At 46.3% G+C, this 14978-nt stretch overlaps 1 protein-coding gene and 1 pseudogene across 1 annotated transcript in view; both read right to left on the reverse strand.

Annotated features, from left to right (window-relative positions):
• The window catches only part of SDHA (succinate dehydrogenase complex flavoprotein subunit A), a 214168-nt gene that overhangs the window by 162749 nt on the left and 36441 nt on the right, over positions 1 to 14978 (reverse strand). Inside the window, exon 3 of the mRNA XM_033929796.1 lies at positions 11520 to 11681. Within this exon, the coding sequence (XP_033785687.1) occupies positions 11520 to 11681 (162 nt within the window). The remainder of the gene's footprint in view (positions 1 to 11519; positions 11682 to 14978) is intronic.
• Positions 14495 to 14978, reverse strand: part of LOC117355803 — a 22656-nt pseudogene continuing 22172 nt past the window's right edge.

Raw genomic sequence — 14978 nt, forward strand, 5'->3', positions numbered from 1 at the left:
TAAACACATAAACCACAAAAGTCGATGTACAGGAAGTCCTATGTTTCAAATAAAAACTCTGATTGGTGGAAGGATGAATGAAGGTGTTAGACAGTTCTTTAGTGATGGTGCAAATGGAACATTTCCCACACTTGAAATGACCAGTTGAGAGTGTGGTAGGTGGACAAGGATCTCTTATGTCAGATGGACTTAAAAGTTCTTTAAAGTTCTTCTGGCGTGAGTAAGCTATTCTGAAATGAATGTCTTTCAAAGAGGGATGAAGGTCCATTATAGTCCAGTGACGTCTGAGTATCTTGGAGATGATATTGATGTTAGGAGAATATTCTAGAATGCATGTAGCAATATTGTCAATGGACTCAGGTTCACGGGGTAGGAAAAGAAGATCTCTATTAATGAACTTAGCCCTTTTGTATGCTTTTTTCAAAACACCAGTAGGATATCCTCTGCTCTTTAAACGAGAGTACAGTTGTTTGCATTTAGTTTTATAATCTCCCATGTCGGAACATAACCGACGATAACGGAAAAATTGAGAGGTGGGCAAACTTCGCTTCAGAGGGTTCGGATGGTTACTAGAGAAATCCAAAAAGGTATTCCTATCTGTGTCTTTTCTATATACTGTGGTTTTAATAAAACCTGTTTCTTTGATAACAAAAACATCAAGAAAAGAAATGTGACTAGAGTGGTAAGTCATGCTGAATTCAATGTTACAATGTCTAGAGTTCAACCATTCAAAAAATTCATCCAGATCACCTTTAGAACCTTTCCAGGCCACAAAAACGTCATCAATAAAACGTAGCCATATAGCAATTTTATCTGAGAAGGGATTATTGATAATCCAGGTATTTTCAAATTTTTGCATGAAAAGGTTTGCTACCGAGGGAGCCATGGTTGCCCCCATGGCTACCCCCGATATCTGCTGAAAAAACCTGTCCATGAACCTAAAATAGTTTCTCTTCATGGCTAAAGATAGTAATTTTATTATAAACTGGACAGGGATCCTATCATTACTTACGTTGTTGAGGAGAAATTCCTCAACAACAGTAAGAGCCTCGTCCTGAGGAATTACAGTGTAAAGAGATTTTACGTCTAACGTGACAAAAAATGTAATGTCTTCAGGGTTGTCGATGTCAGAGAGTTTAGTCAAAAATTGAGAAGAATCCCTTAAGTAAGAAAAACCTTTTGATACAATGGGACGGAGAAATAAATCAACAAAGGAAGATAAGGGTTCCAGAATGGAACCTCTACTGGATACAATAGGGCGACCTGGAGGATCGATCAAACTTTTGTGAATCTTTGGCAAGATGTAAAACACAGGAGTTCTGGGATTTTGATTGTTTAAATAGGCATGTTCTTTTAAAGTCAAAAAACCTTCTTCTACAGCTGAAGATGTCAGTCGCTGTATCTCACAGGCTAGATCAGACGTTGGATCATTAGTCAACTCCTCATAGTCTGTGGATACACTCAATAACCTGGAGACCTCAGTTTTATATTTAGCCATGTCCAGAACTACCACTGCTCCACCCTTATCTGCCCTACAAATCCTAATTGAACGATTTGACCTGAGTTGTTTTAAAGCCATGTGTTCTTCCCGTGAAAGATTGTATGGTTGGTATCTCTTAGTTTTGGTAACTTTTTTGATGTCACTAATAACTAATTCTTTATAGAGCTGTAAATGTGCACTAGGAGGGGTAGGAGGAGTCCAAGTAGATTTCAAACTAACAATGGAGCTCTCCGTGTTAGTGAAAGAGTGTTGAGTGAAGAATTCTTTTAAATGTAGTTTCCTAAAGAATTTTTCAATGTCCACTCGTAATTGAAATTCTTTCAAAGGTTGAACAGGGACAAATGTGAGTCTCACAGGCTAGATCAGACGTTGGATCATTAGTCAACTCCTCATAGTCTGTGGATACACTCAATAACCTGGAGACCTCAGTTTTATATTTAGCCATGTCCAGAACTACCACTGCTCCACCCTTATCTGCCCTACAAATCCTAATTGAACGATTTGACCTGAGTTGTTTTAAAGCCATGTGTTCTTCCCGTGAAAGATTGTATGGTTGGTATCTCTTAGTTTTGGTAACTTTTTTGATGTCACTAATAACTAATTCTTTATAGAGCTGTAAATGTGCACTAGGAGGGGTAGGAGGAGTCCAAGTAGATTTCAAACTAACAATGGAGCTCTCCGTGTTACTGAAATTACTGTAAAATCACGAAAAGAGACAAGCAGAAAAGATAAGCTCCTACATCCTGGCCTGTAGGAATTAAGACTGGAGTACCCAGGAGCATGCTCAGTGGTAAGATGTGAGGGGAGGGGAGTAAAAACTTCAAAAGTTTTGAGGCTTCCTACAGATCTCTGGTGGGAGGAGGAAAATAACAATGATCCCAGAATAAAGTGGAATTGTACAAGAATCCCAAATTATCCCTGTTAACATTTACTTCATCTGCTTTCCTCTTAAAATACAGCTTGTTTACTTTTGCCTTTGTTTCAACATCTCTAATGGAAAGCCCTAACTGATGGCTCTTCATCTGGTTCCAGTTTTTAAGTGTCTCTCCTTTTTAAAACAGTACTTAAAAAGGTTCTACACCTGTTAAAATGAAGCTTATATTTTTAGAATAGATTCCCCCTGCCTCAGGATGCTATCCAGGTCCTAACACATCATATCCAAATCCCTCTTCCTTATGTCACTGTTTCATCTACAAGACTCCAAACATCAGCCTACCTCTTGGATTTTTTTTTGGGGGGAAGGGGAATGGAAAGCATACCTGAGAATGCTACACTGGAAGTTCTGGATTTGAACTTCCTGTTTAAACCTGTCATAAGAATCTAAGGTGTTGCCATATTGGGACAGACACAAGGTTCATCAAGCCCAATATCTGTTTCCAACAATGGCCAATCCAGGTCACAAGTACCTGGCAATATCTCAAAAGAGTAAAACAGACTTTTTTTCTGCTTATCCTAGAAATAGGCAGTGATTTTCTCAAGTCCATCATAATAATGGATTATGAGCATCCAAAGTTTTTTAAAAACCTTTTTAAGGTAACTGCTTTTACTACATTCTCTGGCAATGAATTCCAGAGTTTAATTACTTAGTGAGTGAAGAAATATTTTCCTGATTTGTTTTAAATTTACTTAAATACATGCCCCTAATCCTTGTATGTTTGGAAAGAGTATAGAAGCAATCCACATCTATTTATTCCACTCTACTCAGTATTTTATAGACCTGTATTTAATCTTCCTTCAGCCATCTTCCCTAGCCGCTTTAGCTTTTCCTCACAGAGAAGTTATCCCCATCCTCTATCATTTCTGAAGCCTCTCTATATTTCTTCGATTCCACTGTATCTTTTTATGAAATGCAGTGACCAAAACTGCACACTGTATTCAAGGTTATGGTTGCACCATGGAGTAATACAAAAGCATTACAACATCCTCATTTTTGTAACATTAGATTTGTTTTCTTAGGTGCCACTGCACACTGAGAATGGCTCGCAATGTGGAGCCTTGCATCACATAGCTACATTTTCCCCCATGTCATTAGCATCCAGATGTACCAAGGCATCAAGCGCCTCCCCAGCACTGAAAATCTTATTTAGGTGGCATGTGAGGTCCATTACCTTTATGCTATGCAGACAAGTAATCCTCATGTCCACCAGTTTTTCTACATAGCTAGTAACAGACCCTCCAACTAAAAAAGCTCTCCTAACCCTTCCCTCCTGGGCAGAAGTGCCCCAAAATATATCCTCTATTAGAGAATGTTGCATCTCTTTGAGATTAGATCCTGGCTTCATCAGAATAAGACTCTCCTTTTAGGTGATCTCTCTACTCCAAGGTAGCACAGGGACTGTCAGTATGGAGATGGGATTTCTCTACTGTCCCCAGACATCTCCTCTCTATAACTCTGTCTGCCTCAGCAAATTCACTTCTGCTACCGTAGTCTCAAGTTTAGACTTGTTCTTAGTGCTAGCAGCTCTTTGCCCCAAGGGAAAACATATGATCTCCCATCAATCAGGAGAGAAAACAAATCCATGCATCTTAGTGTTCGCTACCCTAAGGGAATAGAGTTACTAAACTAATAATATAAAATGTCTTAAGATTATTTGGTATATTTTATGCTCACTTATCAATGAATTGCAAATAAAAGTTGTTTAGGGCGAATCACTATTTGATGAAAATACTCTGTGGTCAAAAGGTCTAAGTATTGCTAGTCCCCTTTCTATCTCACCCTAGTACACCTTCTTCCTCCGGTTTCTTCTCTCCTCCCTCTTCCTTTCTGCCTCTCTCGAATTGTATGTTGCCTTGAACCATTTAGACATCGAGCGACTCACAAATCGTAGATTAGATTAGAAATAATAATAATCACATGATTTGATGTACGACTACATATATAGCAATGTTACTTACCGTAACAGTTGTTATCCAGGGACAGCAGGCAGCTATTCTCACTAGTGGGTGATGTCATCCGACAGAGCCCCGATGCGGACGTCTCACAAGCATACTTGCTTGAAGAAACTTCAGAAGTTTTGAGATGCCCACACCACGCATGCGCGAGTGCCTTCCCGCCCGATGCACCGGGCGTGTCTCCTCAGTTCAGGTAGCTAGCAGAGAAGCCAACCCAGGGGAGGTGGGTGGGACGTGAGAATAGCTGCCTGCTGTCCCTGGATAACAACTGTTACGGTAAGTAACATTGCTTTATCCCAGGACAAGCAGGCAGGTATTCTCACTAGTGGGTGACCTCCAAGCTAACCTCAATGGGACGGTGGGAGAGTTGGCAACTTAGGAGAATAAATTTTGTAATACTGTTTGGCCAAACTGTCCATCCCGTCTGGAGAAAGTATCCAGACAATAGTGAGAGGTGAATGTATGAACCGAGGACCAAGTGGCAGCCTTACAAATCTCCTCAATCGGTGTCGATCTGAGGAAGGCTACAGAGGGCGCCATTGCTCTGACCTTATGGACTGTGACTTTACAGGGAAGGGGTAATCCAGCCTGGGCATAGCAGAAAGAGATGCAAGCCGCCATCCAGTTGGAGATGGTACGCTTCGAGACAGGGCGTCCCAACTTGTTCGGATCAAAGGAGATGAAAAGTTGAGGAGCAGTTCTGTGTGGTTTGGTGCGATCCAGGTAGAACGCCAAAGTACGTTTACAGTCCAGAGTGTTAAGAGCTGATTCTCCTGGATGAGAATGAGGCTTTGGAAAACACACAGGAAGAACTATGGATTGGTTAAGATGAAACTCAGAAACCACTTTAGGCAGGAATTTCGGATGAGTGCGAAGGACCACCTTGTCATGATGGAATACTGTGAAAGGAGGATCCGCCACCAAGGCCTGAAGCTCACTGACTCTGCGGGCAGAAGTGAGGGCAACCAGAAAAACCACTTTCCAAGTGAGAAACTTCAGCGGAGCCTTGTTGAGAGGCTCAAAAGGAGGTTTCATAAGTTGAGAAAGTACAACATTGAGGTCCCAAACCACTGGAGGGGGTTTGAGAGGAGGATTAACATGGAAAAGTCCTTTCATAAATCTGGAAACCACAGGATGAGCAGAGAGAGGTTTCCCTTGCAGAGGCTGATGGAAAGCCGCAATAGCACTCAGGTGGACTCGTATGGATGTAGACTTGAGGCCAGGCTGCGACAGGTGTAGAAGGTAGTCCAATACAGAAGATAGGGAGGCTCGTTGAGGCTCATTTCACATTAGAAACACACCAGGTAGAAAATCTAGTCCACTTTGGGAGTAGCATTGTCTAGTAGCAGGCTTCCTGGAAGCCTCCAATACATCCCTCACTGCTTTGGAAAACGGGCGAGGAGTAACGTTGAGAGGAACCAAGCCGTCAGGTGGAGAGACTGCAGGTTGGGATGGAGCAGAGATCTGTGATGCTAAGTAAGCAGCGAAGGAAACACTGGAAGAATGGCTCCCTGCTGCTGAGTTGAAGTAGAAGGGAGTACCAAGGCTGTCTGGGCCACCAAGGAGCTATTAGAATCATGGTGGCATGGTCGGATCTCAGCTTGACCAGAGTCTTTTGAATGAGAGGAAATGGAGGAAATGCATATAGAAAGAGATTCCTCCAGTCCAGAAGGCCTCGAGGCGATGAGGAGTGTAGATCCTGGAGCAGAATTGAGGCAGTTTGAAGTTGTGGGGAGCCGCAAAGAGGTCTATCTGAGGCGTCTCCCACTGACAGAAGATCTGATGAAGGGGTCTGGAATGGAGGGTCCATTCGTGAGGCTGGAGGAGATGACTTAAGTTGTCTGCCAAGGCATTGTCCTTCCCCTGAATGTAGACAGCTTTGAGGAAGGCGTTGTGGCGAATCGCCCAATCCCAGACTCTGAGAGCTTCCTGGCAGAGGGAGGCCGATCCCGTGCCCCCCTGCTTGTTGACATAATACATGGCGACCTGATTGTCCGTGCAAATGAGGACCACCAGGTCGTGAAGCAGATGTTGGAAAGCTTGAAGAGCATTGAAAATCGCACTGAGTTTCAGCAGATTGATATGGCACAGCCGGTCCGCACTGGTCCAGAAGCCTTGAGTGCGAAGACCGTCCAGATGAGCTCCCCATGCATAGGTCGAGGAATCGGTTGTGAGAACCTTCTGGTGGGGAGGGGAGTGAAACAGCAAACCTCTGGAGAGATTCAAAGAGATCATCCACCAAAGCAGAGACTCCTGAAGAGCAGGAGTAACTATAATGTGACGAGTCAAAGGATCCGACACCTGGGTCCACTGAGATGCCAAGGTCCACTGAGGAATTCTGAGGTGAAGTCTGGCAAAAGGAGTCACATGAACTGTAGAGGCCATGTGAACCAGAAGAACTATCATGTGTCTCGCTGAGATGGACTGGCGAGAAGACACTGACTGGCAGAGATGAAGCAGGGCTTCCAGGCGTTGAGGAGGAAGGAATGCTCTGAGTTGCACAGTATCGAAAACTGCCCCTATGAAGGGAAGAGACTGGGTCGGTTGCAGATGAGATTTGGGAAAGTTGATTTCGAACCCCAGATAGTCTTGTTGGTCGCCGAGACGACCCCAGGAGCCGAGGTGGCTTTGATGAGCCAGTCGTCGAGGTAGGGAAACACCTAAAGACCAAGGTTCCGGAGTGCAGCGGCCACCACTACCAGGCATTTTGTGAAGGCTCTGGGAGACGAGGACAGGCCGAATGGAAGCACTCGATACTGCAGATGCAGATGTCCCACCCGAAATCTGAGGAATTTGCGAGAGGCCGGATGAATGGGAATGTGAGTGTAGGCCTCTTTCAGATCTAGAGAGCATAACCAGTCGTTCTGCTCGAGGAGGGGGTACAGAGAAGCTAGGGTCAGCATGCGAAACCTCTCCTTGACCAGAAATTTGTTGAGCACCCGGAGGTCCAGAATTGGACGCAGTTCGCCCGTCTTCTTCGGAACAAGGAAGAACCGGGAATAAAACCCCCGGTTGTGTTGGTCCACTGGGACTGGCTCGACGGCCCGAAGCCGGAGCAAGGCCTGAGCTTCCTGAAGAAGAAGGGCGGTCTGGGTCAAGTTGGAAGGATACTCTCTTGGAGGGTGGTCCTGAAGAGAGTATCCTTCTCTGATGATGGTAAGGACCCAAAGGTCGGTGGTTATAGCCATCCATCGATGGTAAAAATGATGGAGGCGGCCCCCAATTGGAAAGACCGGGGGTAGTAGAACGGTGTTGGTTATGCTCCCTACTATAGAGTCAAAAAGGCTGAGGAGCCTTGGGAACAGCAGAAGGCTGAGGCTTTTGTTGAGCCTTCTGTGGCGGCTGTCTCTTCGCTGGTTGTCTCGCAGCAGGAGCCTGCGCCTGGGAGTATAACGCCGCTGATAGATCAAGGGCGGTCGAGAAGGTCGAGACTGAGCAGGTTTAGGCTTTGGATGAAGGATGGACTGGAAAGATTTTTCATGGTCCGACAGCTTCTTCGTCAAGGTCTCAATAGATTCATCAAACAAATCCGCACCCGCACAGGGAACATTGGCAAGTATGTCCTGGAGGTTCGGGTCCATGTCCGTGCCGAAAGCTCAAAAGCATCATAGGAAGATTGCATCAGTTGAAGACGCAGCTGGGATAGCGTGGCGACCACCTCCTCGAACTCAAAACGAGCCTGAGATTCAATGTAAGGTGTAAACTTCCGAAGCACAGGCAGGAAGAATTCCAAATAGGTGGCAAAATGGAAAGTGTAATTAAGAACTCTGGATGCCATCATCGAGTTCTGGCAGATGCGCCGCCCAAACTTATCCATGGTCCGGCCCTCTCTGCCCGGTGGCACCGAGGCATACACCTGGGACGGATGAGAACGTTTGAGGGAGGACTCGACCAACAGGGACTGATGGGAGAGCTGGGAGCCCTCAAATCCCTTATGATATACCGTGCGGTACCTGGCATCCAGTTTGCCAGGGACGGCAGGAATGGAGTACGGTGTTTCAAAACATCGCATGAAGGTTTGGTCGAGGAGTTTGTGGAGAGGCAAGCGAAGAGACTCAGCAGGAGGATGAGGCAGATGCATGGTATCTAGGTACTCCTTGGAGTATCGGGAACCCAAGTCCAAGGTGATGTCGAGATCATCCGCCATCTGCCTGAGAAAAGACGAAAAAGACAACTGATCCGTCAACACCGGCCTGCGGGACGGGATGGATGAAGTCGATGCCTCCGGATCCAAGGAGATTTGGGATCGACAAGGAGAGAAAGAGCCATAGGTATCCTCGTACTCTGGGCCCGGAGGAGGAGAGATATCCGAAGATGAATACCCCACACGAGGAAGTTTCTTCTGAGGCGAGACTGTAGAATGCCTAGAATGATGCCCCTCCCTGCATCTCGAAGGAGATCTGGACCGGCGATGCTTAGACGGTTCCCCAGAGGCCTCCAAGGAGTAGATGGGACTGGAGGCCGTAGAGCGAAGAGAAGGATGGGCCGATGCTTCGCGAGCCACATTCCATGCCTGGAAGGGACTGCGGAAAAATTCCTCCTGACGATGCCCAGGGCTTCGACTACCCGAAGGCAGATCCCAAATTTCTTCGCCCGGAAGGGGGATGGGTTCCAGAGGCGGCATGTCACTAAACGAAGCACGCCTCGATGAACTGGCCGCCGAGCGCCGCTCCTCCTCCCCGAGCAGCAAGAGCGAGCGGCGTGGGGGAGGAGGAGGGGGTGGCTCGCCCCCCCCCGAGGAGGGACTGCTTACCCAGCCTGGATCTTGGCAAGCCACTTGGGCCCCATGGTGGTCATGATATCAATGAATTGAGCCTCCATGATCGACCGCAGCGAAGCCGCCAAAGGGGGAACCGCACTCGAAGTGGGACCTCCTGTACGGTCTTCGCGGTCCCGAGTGGTCGAGTGCTTAGCCTTAGAAGCTTTCGGCACTTTGATAACCACTGGGGGAATGGTCTGAGGAGGTACCTGATCTGAGGAGACCGAAGGAGGCACCGCAGCAGGCGGCGGGGTCGAAGCCAGGACGAAGGAGGCCGGCTTCAAGAGACCCGATGCAGCAGGAGTAGAAGAGGCCTTCGCAGGTACAGGCGAAGCGCCAGCCGAAGTCGAAGCCAAAGGTTCTTTAGCAGCTTCCATCCTGAACATCGACTCCCACGGGAAACAGCGACACTTAAAAGCACGTGCTGTTAGAGTGGAACAAGGCTGGCACGATTTCGGAAGATGTTCTGGACCAAGACACTGCAGGCAGCGTCGATGCGGGTCCGTCAGCAAAATCACGCGCTGGCACTTGCTGCACTTTTTAAAACCGGGACATAGGCCGAAAAAGCTCCGCCGTGAGATTGAAGGAGCGGGGCCGCAGCCACGCGGCCGACCCGGTTGAATCTCCGGAAGAAATTTTTTTTTTAAAAAATGAATGAAACACACGATAAAGAGCAAAATAACTCAAAACCGCGGTACTAGAAGGCAAGAACACGGGTTCACTCAGCACAGAGAATTGAAGCAAAACTTCTCAGTTCCGCGGAAAGAAAAGAACTGAGGAGACATGCCCGGTGCATCGGGTGGGAAGGCACCCGCGCATGCGCGGTGCGGGCATCTCGAAACTTCTGAAGTTTCTTCAAGCAAGTATGCTTGTGAGACGTCCGCATCGGGGCTCTGTTGGATGACATCACCCACTAGTGAGAATACCTGCCTACTTGTCCTGGGATATATTTCAGCTGTTAATTTCAGCTACAACCATAATTTTTAATTCTCTTATAACATTAGGTTATTATACACAGGAAGTCAAAAAAAAAAAAAAAATTTTAAAAACAGTTATTCAAGAGTTTTACATCTGCAGAAACAAAACTAAAATTATCTTAAAATTTATGAGAATAGCAAATATACCACTACATCATCAAATACTACCGTGTTTCCCCGAAAATAAGACCTAGCAGGATTTTCAGGATAGGTCTTAATAAGTCCTACCCCAAAAATAAGCCCTAGTCCCGGGATACACCGGCAGTTCCCCTTTCCTCCCTTCCATCCCTTGTGCAGCAGAACTCTTGAGCAAGCACCAACCGCCCCACCCCCCGATCAGCCGAACCCCCATTCTTCCCTCCCTCCCTTCCGAACCACGCTGACCGCAAGCAAGCCTTAGTACATACCTCCCTAAGCAGCGTCGGACCAACAGCACTCCAAACAGGCTGCTTCGGCCTTGGCCGCCCGTGAATTCACTCTGTCGCGTTACTGATGATATCATCAGTAACGCAGTAGAGTGAATTCACGGGTGGAAAAGGCTGAAGCAGCATGTTTGGTGCGCTGATGGCCCGACACTGCTTAGAGAAGTATGTAGGGCTCACTCGTGGTCGGCGGGGTTCGGACGGGAGGGAGGGAAGGATGAGGGTTCGACTGTGGGGACAGGTGCTCAAGGGGGGGTGCTCACTCAAGGGTCCTGCTGCACGACGGATGGGAGGGAAGGATAGAAGTTGGGCAAGAATACTTTTGCACGACGAATGGGAGGGAAGGATAGAAGCTGGGCAAGAGTACTTCTGCACGACGAATGGGAGGGAAGGATAGAAGCTGGGCAAGAGTACTTCTGCACGACGAATGGGAGGGGAGGAAAGATGCTGCACATGTGGGGGAGAAAAAGGAGAGGAAGAATTGGGGTGAAGGAGAGAAAGGGAGAGATGATCATGTACATACCCCCAAAATAAGTGGTTTTTTTGGGCCTAAAATTAAGACACTCTTGTTTTCAGGGAAACATGGTAGCTCTGTGCTTAAGCATTCAACACAAAAATCCTGTCTACATTGTGTTTTCAGAATTGTTCAATCTAAGTAATAAATTAATAAAGTTTACTTCTAAATATATGGTACTCCTTGCTGAATATTTTTTTTTTATGTTTAAATGTATTTATTCAATTTCAATGTGCAGAAAACATCAACAACCAGAGTAAAAAACAATGCAGAATACAGACATATGTGCACAATATCCATATGGTCCCTCCCAACCCCCCCCCCCCCCAACAAAAATTCCCTAATGAGAAGAGAGTGCAGAGTAATTCGTTATGAGTTCAAAAGTCTATTCCGGGCCACCGCCTTGCTGAATATTTAAACCTTTCATTTTAACTTTACCTAATCTGTCCCTTACCTGTGCAGCAACTGTATGTGACCTGGTAGGAAACAATTTTGAAATGCATGCTGTATTAAATCCAGCCTCAGATAAACCAAATGCAGCTCTCAAACCTGCCCCACCAGCACCTACAACGATTGCATCAAATTCATGGTCTATCACTGGATAATGTGTAGAAATCTGGGGAAAAAGCAAAAAAATCTTTTTTTAATAAAAAAAACTTTCACATTTCACAGCGTTTAATGTTTATACAACTGAGCCAATATTTATACTTACCGTATTTTCGCGGATATAACGCGCACCCGTGTAAAACGCGCACACGGGTATAGCGCGCAGAAACCACACTTGTATGTATGGAAACTTTTGTATACAGCGCTCATGGGTATACCGCGCATGCTGCCCGACTCTCCTCTGGCCACCCCGACTCTCCTTTCGCCCTCCCCGACTCTCCTCTGGTTGCCCCGACTCACCGTTCACCCGCCCTGACTTTCGGTGCACTGCCCCGCCTCTCCGTGCGCTGTCCCGACTCTCCGTTCACCTGCCCTGACTTTCCGTGCACTGCCCCGCCTCTCCGTGCGCTGTCCCGACTCTCTGTTCACCCGCCCTGACTTTCCGTGCACTGCCCCGCCACGGCGACCCCCTAACCCCACCCCGCACTACATTACGGGCAGGAGGGATCCCAGGCCCTCCTGCCCTCGACGCATGGTTGGGCCCATGTGCCTCAGGCCGCGCCCCCAGGTGGGACCTAAGGCTCCAGGGCCTATTCTGATTGGCCCACGCGCCTTAGGCCCCACCAGTAGGCGGAGCTTTAGGATGGATGGGCCAATCCGGCCTCATTCCTTCGTTGGCTGCCTGCCGGACAGGCGGGTTTGGCTCCCGTCTGTCCGGCCAACTACCAAAGGTACGGGGAAGGGGGGTGGGGGGGTCGTGGGGGTCGCTAGGGGGATCGCGGGTCGGCTGGGGGGGGCGGTCGGAGGTTCTTGGGGGAGGCGGTCGTTGGGGGGAGGGGGGTTTGCGTCGAGGGCAGGAGGGCCTAGGATCCCTCCTGCCCGTAATGTAGTGCGAGGTGGGGGTAGGGGGTCGCCGTGGCCAGGAGGGTTTGGGCTCCCTCCTGGCCCGATATTGTCGGGGAGTCGGCGGTCCTTCGGGGTGGGGGTGCGAGCGGTGGGGGTGCGAGCGTCCTTCCGGATGATGAATCGGGCGTCGGGCGGGGTGTGAAATATGTAAAAAAAAATTTGTATACCGCGCTCAGGCATATAACGCGCGAAGGGTATGCGCGGTACGTAAAAACGCGTATAACGCGCGCGTTATATCCGCGAAAATACGGTAATAGAAATGTCCAATTTAGAAATCATGACAACATGCAAAGTATAAACTAAATGTAACAAATAATAGACAGTACCTACTCTTAGGAGTTCAAGACTTTGGGTAAGATAGTAAGGCCACAAAAAAGATTTTAAGATAGTAAAAATTGCCCCACCCCTAACTTAATCCATCTATCATGTCATAGCAGATGATGAAAGATAAAGACCTGAATGGTCCATCCAATTTGCCCAGGTAGGAGTCAAAGTATGACTAAAACTGTATTTGTTCCATGCATGAAAAATGGATTAATAATTTTTTTCTTTTTTTGCAAAGTTTATTTCAGCCCAAGCTACTGGAGGGGCCCAAAGCAGGCTGGCTCAACAGGAATTCTGAGACTGGCCTGGGAGCAGCAGTCCTCTCACATGGGACTGCATTCTTTCCCCAATGGAGTAGGGGATCTCTGAGCACCGAAGCCACACAGAGTTTTAAAAAAAAAAAACAAAAACCCGAAAAACAAAAGAAGCAGAGCAAAACACACCTTCTGAGTTTGCCTGCAGCAGGAAAAACTGAGGAGGGAGCAGCTCAAGTAAGGACTACTGTGTATCTGCAACAGAAGTCACACAATAGAAGACAACAGAAACATACATACATCCCGCTACTAACCTCTACCCTTCCAATCCCCATTTCTACACCCCCCAAAGGAACCCTATTCCACACTGTTAAAATGCCCAGGGGGACAAAATACAATGCACTGTGCACGCTTTAGCAGGGATCAAATCTGTGGATAAATGAGTAGTTATCAATATTAGGACTCCTGTCTTCCACAGTCCTTCCTGCAATAGAGTGGAGTGGACTAGTAGTTAGAACTGTTGCCTCAGCACTCTGAGATTGCATGTTTGATCCCAGCGCTGCTTCTTGTGACCCTAGGCAAATCACTTAACCCTTTATTGTCAGATGTACCATACTTAGTAACATAGTAGATGATGGCAGATAAAGAGCCAAATGGTCCCATCTAGTCTGCCCAACCTGATTTAATCTAAAAATTTGTTGCTGTTGGTTTTTTTTTTCTCTTCTTCTTAGCTATTTCTGGGCAAGAATCCAAAGCTCTGCCCGGTACTGTTCTTGCATTCCAGCTACTGAACCCGCAGAGACAGATAGGGAAAAAGAAAAGATATACTTAAAAAGTAACCGATTAGAAAAATAAATAGTTGTAAACCACACAGATGCCAATTGTGGATATGCTGCGGTATATTAAGAGTTGAAAATAAATAAAATGTTCTCTCAGAAAACGTGCTGGTAAAAGGAACATGCAGGATCCACCAAGCAAATTTTGGCCAGTACTTTTGCTTGTCCCTGCGCCCCCCCAAAAAAATAAAATAAAAAAAATTTCAAGTCATTATTATCTGCATCACAAGAACATAACTGTCCAATTCATTAACAATAGTCTTAAAAAATAATTGTTCCATAAAGTCACTCAAAACTGCTAACACCAATTTTTATTCTTTTGGAGGGGCCTATTCCACAAATGTGACATGTTTTGGAATATGAATTGTGGAGGATGCAGAGTTGATGTTGGACTTGAGCCTTACATTTTGATCTGGTTTTGGTACAACCTTTTCAATTATATGGTTGCCTGTGTTTTTACATCATCTGGGAAAGTAATTGGATTATCTTTTTTTCCCCCCTTTATTCTCTTATTAATTTACTGCAGTGTTGTGTCATTGGACTGGTAATAATTGTAGTAAAATGTTTCCATATCATAAAATACCAAATACAGTACTGTCATAAATGGTACAAAGTTTCCAAAAATTCTTAAAGTGGGTGCTCTAGCTATCAAGACAACAGATTAGGTACATTGCGAATTGGAGAATCTGAGAGATAGAGACTTCTTTGCACATTGCCTCTGTTAACTTGCTTAGAACTTTAGACTGGTCCTGTGCTGGTTTCTCTACATCCTGTCCATGAAGAATTAATTCTGCTATTTTATGAAGTTGTTCAATGCAACTAACTGTCACTTCGGCCAGATTTCTGACAGACAGCATGTACATCTCCTCCAAAGTCTTGCTTTTGTTTTAATCAATTCTGCTGTATTCTGCTTTCGTTTTACTGCTTTCTTTCTCTTTTGTCTCTGTGTATGTTTCTCCCATTTATTTTCTCTTTGGCATCCAGTGG

Source organism: Geotrypetes seraphini, chromosome 2 (assembly GCF_902459505.1).
Source record: "Geotrypetes seraphini chromosome 2, aGeoSer1.1, whole genome shotgun sequence".
Taxonomy (NCBI): domain Eukaryota; kingdom Metazoa; phylum Chordata; class Amphibia; order Gymnophiona; family Dermophiidae; genus Geotrypetes; species Geotrypetes seraphini.